We start from the raw sequence: 12,190 nt of genomic DNA, 5'->3' as shown, positions 1-12,190 counted from the left end.
TGTGTCTCCTCTCTCCTCAAACATTACTGTGTGTCTCCTCTCTCCTCATACATTGCTATGTCTCCTCTCCTCATACATTACTGTGTGTCTCCTCTCTCCTCATACAATACTAGGTCTCCTCTCTCCTCATACATTACTGTGTCTCCTCTCTCCTCATACATTACTGTGTGTCTCCTCTCTCCTCATATATTACTGTCTCCTCTCTCCTCATACATTACTGTGTGTCTCCTCTCTCCTCATACATTACTGTGTGTCTCCACGCTCCTCATATATTACTGTGTGTCTCCTCTCTCCTCAAACATTACTGTGTGTCTCCTCTCTCCTCATACATTGCTGTGTCTCCTCTCCTCATACATTACTGTGTGTCTCCTCTCTCCTCATACAATACTAGGTCTCCTCTCTCCTCATACATTACTGTGTCTCCTCTCTCCTCAAACATTACTGTGTGTCTCCTCTCTCCTCATACAATACGGTCTCCTCTCTCCTCATACATTACTGTGTCTCCTCTCCTCATACATTACTGTGCGTCTCCTCTCTCCTCATACAATACTAGGTCTCCTCTCTCCTCTCTCCTCATACATTACTGTGTCTCCTCTCTCCTCATACAATACTAGGTCTCCTCTCTCCTCATACATTACTGTGTGTCTCCTCTCTCCTCAAACAATACTGTGTGTCTCCTCTCTCCTCATACATTACTGTGTCTCCTCTCTCATACAATACTGTGTCTCCTCTCTCCTCATACATTACTCTGTGTCTCTTCTCCTCATACATTACTGTGTGTCTCCTCTCTCCTCATACATTATTATGTGTCTCCTCTCTCTTCATACATTACTGTGTGTCTCCTCTCTCCTCATACAATACTAGGTCTCCTCTCTCCTCATACATTACGGTGTGTCTCCTCTCTCCTCATACAATACTAGGTCTCCTCTCTCCTCATACATTACTGTGTGTCTCCTCTCTCCTCATACAATACTGTGTGTCTACTCTCTCCTAATAGTTTACTGTGTCTCCTCTCTCCTCATACATTACTGTGTGTCTCCTCTCCCCTCATACATTACTGTGTCTCCTCACTCCTCATACATTACTGTGTCTCCTCTCTCCTCATACATTACTGTGTCTCCTCTCTCCTCATACATTACTGTGTCTCCTCACCTCATACATTACTGTGTGTCTCCTCTCTCCTCATACATTATTATGTGTCTCCTCTCTCCTCATACATTACTGTGTGTCTGCTCTCTCCTCATACATTACTGTGTCTCCTCATACAATACAATACGGTGCATCTTCTCTCTCCTCATACATTACTGTGTGTCTCCTCTCTCCTCATACACTACTTGGTCTCCTCTCTCCTCATACAATACTGTGCCCCCTCTCTCCTCATACAATACTGTGTGTCTCCTCTCTCCTCATACATTACTGTCTCCTCTCTCCTCATACATTACTGTGTGTCTCCTCTCTCCTCAAACAATACTGTGTGTCTCGTCTCTCATATAATACTGTGTGTCTCGTCTCTCATACAATACTGTGTCTCCTCTCTCCTCATACAATACTGTGTCTCCTCTCTCCTCATACAATACTGTGTCTCCTCTCTCCTCATACAATACTGTGTCTCCTCTCTCCTCATACATTACAATGTGTCTCCTCTCTCCTCATACATTACTGTGTCTCCTCTCTCCTCATACAATACTGTGTGTCCTCTCTCCTCATACAATACTGCGTGTCTCCTCTCTCCTCATACATTACAATGTGTCTCCTCTCTCCTCATACATTACTGTATGTCTCCTCTCTCCTCATACAATACTGTGTGTCTCCTCTCTCCTCATACATTACTGTGTGTCTCCTCTCTCCTCATACATTACAATGTGTCTCCTCTCCCCTCATACATTACAATGTGTCTCCTCTCTCCTCATACATTACTGTGTCTCCTCTCTCCTCATACATTACTGTGTGTCTCCTCTCTCCTAGTAACAATAATGTGCGTCTACTCTCTCCGAATAGATTAGTATGTGTCGCCTCTCCTCATACAATACTGTGTGTCTACTATCCTCATACATTACTGCGTCTCCTCTCTCCTCATACATTACTGTGTCTCCTCTCTCCTCATACATTACTGTGTGTCCCCTCTCTCCTAAATTACTGTGTCTCCTCTCTCCTCATACAATACTGTGTGTCTCCTTTCTCCTCATACAATACAGTGTGTCTCCTCTCTCTTCATACAATACTATGTGTCTCCTCTCTCCTCATACATTAATATGTGTCTCCTCTTTCCTCATGCAATGCTTTGTGTCTTCTCTCTCTCTCTCTTTCTATCCTCATACGCGTGCCTCCCTCTTATTCTCTTACCAAGTTTTTGGTATCATTATATTATCCTCATACAAGAAACACACTGCATAGTGGCTCAGTGGTTCAGAATCATGTTATTGTCGGTTTTACTCCAGGTTCTCCTTTTTCCTCCCACACTTCAATAACATACTGATTGATGTTTTTGTCTTCCCATGACTTTGGTTTCAGTGTGAGTATGAGATAGTAATTTTGCCAATCCCTGTATAACGCTGTGAAATATGTCTGCGCTATATAAATATAAAAAATACTTACCGATAGTCGCAGTCATAACAACACAGATATGAACAAGAAGCACAACAGAATTCATGGCTTGTGTTTCTTCTGTTAATCTGACCATTTGAACGTTTTACGGCAGAGAAGAGGAAGAATCTGGTCAGTTCCTGTGTTAATGCGGTTTGATGTTATTCTCTTAAGAATCTTCCCCACACTCTCATCTGTACAGGCGTTAAATGCTTTTAAACATTTGCTAAGTTAATATAGTACATTTAATTTAAAGAGACTCTGTCACTAGATTATAAGTGCCCTATCTCTTAATGTGATTGGCGACGGAATGTAGATAACCATGGTTTTTATTTTGAAAAACGATCTTTTTTGACCAAGTAGTAACAATTTTAAGATTTATGCTAATGAGTTTCTTAATAGACAACTAGGTGTTTTTTTATTTTTTTACCAACTGGGTGTTTTAAAGAGAAGTGTATGACGCTGACCAATCAGCGTCATACATTTCTCTTCAGTCATGTTTAGCTCTACTCACAGCACAGCGTGATCTTTCGAGATCACGCTGTGCTGTCACATACTCCCACAGTAACTTTACCGAAGTGCCTTGAGAGTGAATAGACATCACCTCCAGCCAGGATGCGATGTCCATTCACACTCCCGACACTTCGGTAACGTTTCTGTGGGACTTACTCACAGCACAGCGTGATCTCGCGAGATCACGCTGTGCAGTGACAGAAGCTGGGTTGGAATGATGAGAAGTGTCATACACTTCTCTTTACAGCGCCCAGTTTTCTATTAAGGAACTAATTAGCATAAATCTAAAATTGTTCATAACTTGGTCAAAAATAATAGTTTTTCAAAATAAAAACCACTGCTGTTATCTACATTACAGCGCCGTTCAGATTATGTAGGAGACAGGGCACTTAAAAAATGGTGTCAGAGCCTCTTTAAGGTGTCTCGACTAAAGGCCCTTGTACACGTGTCAATTATCGGGCAAAGGAACATTCACAGAACGCTTGTTCCCGATCATTGCCTTGTGTAATCAGAGACATGTGCTGCCGACATGATAGAAATGTTTGGGGACGATCGATCGTAGTAACGAGCGATTATCCCAGTACTAGCTCCTTGTGAAAGGAGAAAACAAGTGCTGATCAACGAGCTGTCTCATTGATCGGTGTTCATTTACACAGCCCATGTGTGATTGAGGTAAAGGAAAATACCCCTCCCCATATCTCTTACTTATGGGGGTACGGAGTGTAGAAACACATTCTGCTGTCTGCAGGGTCTTTGCACTGATGGGTGGCTTTATCTTTTCTGGGAACACTGGTCAACAGCTAAAGGGGGTTTTGAACTGGACGATTATTGGGCAGACGAGCCTTCATAGAACACTCAATGCCGATAATTGCCCAGCGATCAGCAGGTGAACGAGGAAACGCTCAATCATCTGCGGATCGTATCGTTTTAAAAAAGTTAAATATTATCGTCGTCGACAGCACATCTTGGTGTGTAAACAGGGAGACGCGCTGCCGACATGATAATAATGGATGGGGACGAGCGATCGGAGTAACGAGCGCTCGTCTCCATCCATAGCTCCGAGTCACAGGAGCAAAAGGGCGCCGATCAACATTGATCGGCGCTTGTTGCCCCGCACAATTGGCCGGTGTAATAGGACCTTAATTCCATCCCCTCACTAACATAACAGAGGCTGCACAGAGATATGAAGGCAAAAATGAACATTTCTAAATCTTCCATGTCTAACTGTGGCTCAGGAAATAAAATAAAAGCGCTTCTTTAGATAAAGGGGTGTTTAAACTTATGCAAACAACTGAATCTTGCAGCACTTGAAACAAAGGTCTTTGAGATAATTGTAAGGAAGTGCTTTAGAAAAATTGGAGCATTGACCAGCACCCCTTACACAATATTGCACTTAAACTGTCCTCTTATTGCTGTGCATTGGAACCGTTGATGCCCCAGCAATCATTACAGGTGGGCACAGTGGGCTGGCGAGGTGTCTGGCCATGTAACAGCGTGGCACCACATGGGCTCTGTACTAGGATGGAGCAAATCTAAATAGGTGTTTTGGCGTGCCTCGTGTTCAGAGTGCCGACTTGGGATCTGAGAGCATACAGAGAGAGCCTGTAAGTAGCGCACGGCACTGACATTGTAGCAGAGATCAGGAGGAGGTCTGTGAGAGTGGGCCCTGCCAGCATTCATCGCTAAAAAGTCAGTGATCCCATGTATCCTGAAAGGGTATGTTGTCTGCTTCCAGCATGCTCCTGTACTTAATGAGTGTAAAAGCTGTATCACATCTGCAAGTGTCTTTAAAGAATAGAGACTGCAACCACCAAGCTAAGTGCCCATCAGAGACTGGAACCACCAAGCTAAGTGCCCATCAGAGACTGGAACCACCAAGCTAAGTGCCCATCAGAGACTGGAACCGCCAAGCTAAGTGCCCATCAAAGATTGGAACCGCCAAGCAAAGTGCCCATCAGAGACTGGAAACGCCAAGCTAAGTGCCCATCAGAGACTGGAACCGCCAAGCTAAGTGCCTATCAAAGACTGGAACAGCCAAGCTAAGTGCCCATCAGAGACTGGAACCACCAAGCTAAGTGCCCATCAAAGACTGGAACGGCCAAGCTAAGTGCCCATCAGAGACTGGAACCGCCAAGCTAAGTATCCATCAGAGACTGGAACCGGCAAGCTAAGTGCCCATCAGAGACTAAAACCACTAAGCTAAGTGCCCATCAGAGACTGAAACCGCCAAGCTAAGTGCCCATGAGAGACTGGACTTGCCAAGCTAAGTTAAGGCCCCACCAGACATCATAACTGCCAAACTGTGTGCCCACATTGTAACAAGGAACATGGCCAGCATTAGGGGTTTGCAGCCTAAGTAAAGGCGCTTAGTTACTGCCAATAAACAGGGAACATGCTACCTCCTCTTATTAGAGAGTATAACACAGTATTATATATGTTTAGACTATATATAGCGGTATTAGATGTGTTTAGAGTATATATAGCCGTATTATATGTGTGTAGAGTATTAAGCGGCATTATATGTGTGTAGAGTATATATGGTGGTATGTCACGTTGGGTATGTGGACCCACTGGGCCGTACCGCCTTGACGGTATGGCAGCTGGCCAAAAGGACACAGGTCACAGTCTATAGTTCGTATAGTGTACCTGTGGTAGCTCAGACAGTAGCAAGACAGGCTTGGCTGGGACTAGGCAGCAGGTAGGAGCCAGGCGTGGTATAGAAAAACAGGCGTGGTATACAGCAGAGCATGACTTCTCAACACGATAGTTGACCAGGATAGCACGGGATACAGGTTACAGGTAGCAGGAACGGGAAACGCACCTTGGTGGTCACTGTGGAACAGGACGGCCATATGTGCAGACATCTCTGGAGAGAAGGGCGTCGACTGGATGGAAGGAGTTTGTGGTCAGCGACGGCGGCCGTTACAGTATCCCCCCTCTTACGCCCCCTCCTCTTGGGACCAGAACTTGTTTTTTTGGATATAGAGAAAAATAGCTCCTTGCATCGGGCGCTTCTGTGTAGCTGGTTTTTCGTTCACTATAGACCCATTTTTTCAGATAAAAATGTTTTTATTTGACATTGCTTAGGTATAAACTAATGGACATTAAAAGGATAAAATAATGGATGGACTGCAACGCGTTTCAACGCCGCACCGGCGTCTTCGTCAGCCAGGTAAAAAAGAATTACATATGCCATGGATGTATGTATATATAGACGTGTTGGTGATTTGTGATCATGCTAATTGCACTAATTGGGATGGAACATCAAAGAAAAACCGCCAAAACACAAAGGCAGGTCAGAGTTCAAAGGTGCAAGGTAGAGACATGCATTATATAAACAGTGTAATAAACAGATAGTCACATAGATATACAATTTCTTGGATCGGGTGCTTCCTGTATCTATACTTAACTGATTTTTCGTTTCTCCCTAACAGGGATGTTGTGATTTCGTTTCGGTGTCTTATTGTGAAAAATCTTATTGATGTTTCCGCTATCAGCTTCCTTTTGGAGTGTCATGGTTCCTCTCTGCATTGGGAAGCACAACCCGAACAAGAGCACAACAATGGTCATGTTATAATCTCATGAAAGTTCTATTCTTTATTATATTTTTATTCTTATTAGACTATTAATATTATAGTAGTATTTTTTTGTGTGTATATTATTGCTAATTAGAAGGGTTATACTGAGTCTATTTTCTCATTCAGTCCGTTTGGGCTCAAGGATTCAAATTTGAAGATCCAAAATGATTCTCTCTTGTTCAATGTTTGTACTCTATTATGTGTATTTGCATCTATTTGTTCAATGGGCGAAATTCTGATATTTTTAAAATTGGATTGATGATGCTGCAACAAATGTCTTGATAGACTATGTTTAAGAAAGCCTTTTTTGGCATTAAAACTATGTCCATTTAGCCTGCCACGGAGTGTCTGAGTCGTTCTCCCTATATACTGCAGCCCGCATTCACATTCGATCATGTAAATCACATGGTCCGAATCACAATTCAAGTGTGAATAGATGGGAAATGTTTCTTTAGTTCTATTTGACATGATTTCCTTTTTTCCAGCGTTGATGCTCTGGCAGCATAAGCAGTTTTTTTTGGCACATTTAAAAATCCCTATTGGTTCTTAAAAAAAATCGGGATTGGAATCATGAGTTTTAGCCCTTAAAGGACGAGTGTCACGAAAAAAATTTTTTTAGATCAATTTGACTTTAGTGTTTTATTAAACATTTTTTTATTTATTTGTGTGTTTGTGTTTTACTTTTTTTTATTTTCTCACTTTTTCTTCCCTATGGGGGCTGCCATTTTTTTTTCCATTTCTGTATGTGTCGATTAACGACAGATACAGACATGGAATACGGCACATACAGTCCCATAGTGAATGCGAACGGGGCCCGTTCCATCAACTATGCTGTACGCCGTCTGTGTGGGAACGGCGCATGCGCCTCTCCCACACAGTCCAAGTTGAACTGTGCGACGTCCGGCGCCATTTTCCTGTGGGCCAGAAGTCGCGGCCGGACAGTAAGATTACTACTTCCGGTCGCGGCTTCCGACATGTGCACTTGGAGCGGAGGTAGCAGACGGAGCGGACGGACCGGAGGGAGCGGAGGCGGCAGGAGCAGGTAAGTTAGGTCTGTGTATGTACGTGTTTTAGTGTGTGATTACTACTGTATGTAAACCTACTACACTGTGTGTTGGCTCAAAATATGGTGACACACAGTGTAGGAGGTTAGACCGTTCAAACCCCTCGTTTATCCCGGCACTAGCCAGGATAAAGGAGGGGGGGATTCTGAGAGCTCACTAGAGCGAGTGTGTATTCTCAAATTTTGCAGCATAAAGCAATGTGTTTGCTTTACCACAGGCCAATGCTGCAATTTTGGGAATTGCTCCATCTAGTGACCAGCACTGGGAAATGTTATAAATTAGAATCTAATTTATAATATTTCCTGACTTGTGAAAAAATGAAAAAAATTAGAACAATGTCTAATCACCTACACACTAATTGTTTAACTAAAAAAGAAAAAAAAGTTTTTCTAGTGTCACATTCCATTTAATCTACTCGGTGCTATAATATTTTTTATTGTTCTTCCTCGACGGAAGGTGATCCCTGGTTTTTGTGGGATCATTTTATTGAGAATTGGGTCACTCTGGAGTATACCCCAGTGCTTGCATGAAGAGTTTCTGATACTTTATGATCATAATTATATGTAGTTAGGCAGTTACTGGAGTATTTTTTATGTGCAGTGTCTGTGTTAGAGTATATTATATATATTTTTTTTTCTTCAAGGCAGATGTCCTGTGTAATAGCCAGGTTTCTTTGGTAGGCATTTTTAATAAATTTTTGGGGGTAGCCTTTTTCTTCGAACCTTTCTTTTAAAATTTTCGATTGGTCTATATAAACTTCTGTAGATGAGCCGTTTTTCCTGATCCTCCTGTATTGACTATGTGGGATGTTAGTGGTCCATTTTTTGTAGCGAGCACTCTTGATCTTGAAGTTTAAAAAACTGTTTTTATCTACGTTTTTAAAATGAGTTTTCGTGCTAAATTTGTTGGACTTGTGGCCAATTATCAGATCTGAAAATGTGATTTCTTGTTTCGATGTACTGGGGGTAAATTGTATTCCCCATTCGTCAGTGTTTAATTGATTTAGGAAATTGTCAGCCTCCTCTTGGGTGCCGGCCCATATAAAGGACAGGTCATCAATGTATCTTTGACAATATACTATGTTTTTTGTATATAGACAGTTATTTTCTATGTTTTGTTGTTCAAAATGTCCCATAAATAGGTTGACATAGCTGGGTGCTACCCTGGTTCCCATTGCTGTTCCTTTCTTCTGTTTGTAAAGGTTGGAATTGTGTGTGAAGATGTAGGTTAATCCTTCTATTAAAAATGTATTTTGTTCTTTCGGCAATGTACCGTTTTGTTGTAGGAAATGTTGAGTGGCTCTGAGACCGAGTTTATGATCAATATTTGAATATAGGGATGTTACGTCTAGTGTCATCAACATGTAGTTGTCCTTCCAAGTGTACTTCAGCAGGTCTCTAATAAGACTAGCAGAATCCTTTAGATAAGATGGTCATTTTGTGACCAATTTTTGTAAATGTAGGTCAATGTAGTGTGATAGTTGGCTTGTTAAAGAGTTAATGCCCGATATTATCGGTCTACCAGGTGGGTTATTTTAGTCTTTGTGAATTTTTGGTAGGTGGTAAAAAAAGGGGGTTTCTGGGTTTATTACTGTAATGAATTGTTTCTCTTTCTTATTTATTATCCCTTTGTCAAAATTTCTTTTGATCAAATCTAGAAATTCTTTTTTCATATTGAACTGAAGGATTATTTCTCAACATGTCATAGTATTGGCTGTCTGACAGTATTCTGTTTGCCTCTAGTAGACAAGCTTCCCTATCTTGTATTATTATACCCCTCCTTTATCTGCTGATCTGATCACAATTTCCCTCTTGTTCTGTAGGTCTTTAAGTGATCTCTTTTCTAGTTTATTGAGATTGTTCTGATTGTTTCTGATTAGCCTTTGATTGTTAATTTTTTTCATATCGTTTAGAACGAACGTATAAAAAGTTTCTAGAGAATGACCTCTGTGGTGTAGTGGATAAAAGTTTGATTTTCCCTTGACTTAGAGGTGAGTGTATTGGTCCTCTGTGTCAGAGTGACTTTCTGATAGTTTTGGTTTGCTGTTCTCGATAGCATAATGTCGTTGTAGTGTAAGTTTTCTGATGTAGTTGTTAAGATCTAAAAATAGTTGAAAATCGTCTGCTTTTTGGGTAGGGCAGAATGATAGTCCTTTTAGTAGGAGATTTTTTTCATCTTTTTTGAGTTTGTATTTAGATAGGTTAAAAATATTGTAGTCTTTTTTCTCTTCCCCTGTGGGGTCAGACTTTATATGCAATGTTGTATCAGCCTGGGCTGTCATTAAACCTCTCTGCTTTTTTTTGTTTGATTCTATGTTTCCCCCCTCTACATCCTCTGGTCTTTTCTTTTTGTGGACGTTAGTAGGTGTCTTCTATTTGGAAGAGTGTGGAAGTATTTGGTGATCACATGATTGTTGGTCACTGAGACTGTATTTGGTTTGTGTATTTGAGGACTTATCTCTGGGATGAGGGGAAACTCTATAAAAGAAATATTGGACAGTGTACTGCGTGGGGATAGGTTGGGAGATGGGATGGTAGGAGTAGATGTAGTGCTTCCTAACGGTATCGATTCATTTAAATAGAGGACTAACGGGGATGGATGTGTTTGTTCTTGAGTTATATCTGCATGGAACTTGACGGTCTAAGCCAAGGCAGGCCAAGCAATACAGGGTTAACAGATTTTGATAGGACATAGAATGACAGGAGTTCGGAGTGAAGAGCTGCCATTTGGAGCCTCAGCGGCTTGGTCATAGCTAAAACTAGGTCTGGCAGAGGTAATCCATTTACAGAAGCAACTGTCAACGGGCTCTCCAGAGGGGTGGTGGGTAATTGCAGAAGATCCACCAGGTCTCTACGGATGAAATTAACAGCGGAACCAGAGTCCAGATACGCAGAGACCTGATGCGTTTTCACACCGGACACTATGGTCACAGGTGTGGACAATTTAGACGGAAGTCCATTCTTACCCAAGGTTGTCACTCCTAGCAACCCTAGGCTTTGGGATCTTTGGGGACTCAAGCGCACAAGATGGCCACCGAGGCCACAATAACGACGGAGTCCAGAAGTGCGTCTGCGTAGTCTCTCCTGTGTGGATAGCTTACATTGTATGGTGATGCTGGAGGAGACTGTCAGCAGTATTGGGTGGTGATGCTGGAGGAGACTGTCAGCAAGATTGTATGGTGATGCGTCCCCACCCAATCTTGCTGACAGTCTCCTCCAGCATCACCATACAATCCTGCTGACAGTCTCCTCCAGCGTCACCATACAATCTTGCTAACAGCCTCCTCCATCATTAAACCCAATCTTGCTTACAGTCTCCTCCAGCATCACCACCTAATACTGCTGAAAGTCTCCTCCAGCGTCACCATACAATCCTGCTGACAGTCTCCTCCAGCATCACCATACAATCCTGTTGACAGTCTCCTCCAGCATCACCACCCAATACTGCTGACAGTGTCCTCCAGCATCACCATACAATCTTGCTGACAGTGATGCTGGAGGAGACTGTCAGCAGGATTGTATGGTGCTGCTAGTGGAGACTGTCAGCAGGATTGTATGGCGACGCTAGAGGAGACTGTCAGCAGTATTGGGTGGAGATCCTCGAGGAGACTGTCAGCAGGATGGCGGATTAAAGACATTTAGCAGGACAGGCATGTAAAATGCGCAAAAAAAGTGTCAAATACACGCTGTGTGAACCTGTCAACTGAAAAGTCATTCACTTCACTTTCATTATTCTAAGGGTATGTTCACACAAAGTGTTTTACGCCATTTTTCGGGCAGTAAACGTCCCGAAAAAAGGCTGAAAAATCGTAAACAGAACGCCTCCAAACATCTGCCCATTGGCTTCAATGGGAAATACGGCGTTCTGTTTCCGACGGGGCGCTTTTTTTTAAGCTGCCATTTTCCAAAAACGGCACGTAAAAAGACTCCCACATTTACGGCAGAAGTGAGTCAGGTTGCTTTGCCTTATTCACCTTGCTGTAATTCTGTGAAGTGCTCTCTCTGGTGGCCAACATAGGAAAGCATGTCAAATTATTATTTCATTTTTAATACTTTCCACCTTGTGGAAGAAAAAGAAAAAATACAGCAAAAAACGTAAAAATATAATAGAAATAAGTAACTTACTTAAAAAACAAAGGTTTAATTTGCGACACATTCCCTTTAAGAAGCCAAAGCGCACGCAGGTGGGAGATTGAGCTGATTGCTCCCAGAGCACCCTGGGCTATAAGAAGAGCTGTGCCCCTCCCTGCAATGCCTGAGCGTTGTTCGTCGTATCCAAAGTTTGTCTATGCAAATGGTCTCCTAGTGTTTTCCAGTTCCCAGTATCCCGTGCTATCCTGGTCAAGTGCCGTGCTGACCTGTAGTCGTGCTGTGCTGTATGCTATGCCTGTCCTGCTACTCCACGCCTGACGTCTGCCTGCTGCCTAGTCCCAGCCGAGCCTGCCTTGCTACT

At 42.5% G+C, this 12,190-nt stretch overlaps 1 protein-coding gene across 1 annotated transcript in view; it reads right to left on the bottom strand.

Annotated features, from left to right (window-relative positions):
* Positions 1–2,667, bottom strand: part of CD2 (CD2 molecule) — a 50,048-nt gene extending 47,381 nt beyond the window's left edge. Inside the window, exon 1 of the mRNA XM_075851029.1 lies at positions 2,596–2,667. Coding sequence (XP_075707144.1) covers positions 2,596–2,650 — 55 coding nt within the window. The 5' untranslated portion in view covers positions 2,651–2,667. The remainder of the gene's footprint in view (positions 1–2,595) is intronic.
* Between the last annotated feature and the right edge of the window lie 9,523 nt (positions 2,668–12,190).

Source organism: Rhinoderma darwinii, chromosome 2 (assembly GCF_050947455.1).
Source record: "Rhinoderma darwinii isolate aRhiDar2 chromosome 2, aRhiDar2.hap1, whole genome shotgun sequence".
Lineage (NCBI taxonomy): Eukaryota > Metazoa > Chordata > Amphibia > Anura > Rhinodermatidae > Rhinoderma > Rhinoderma darwinii.
This window is presented reverse-complemented; position numbering and strand designations above follow the sequence as displayed.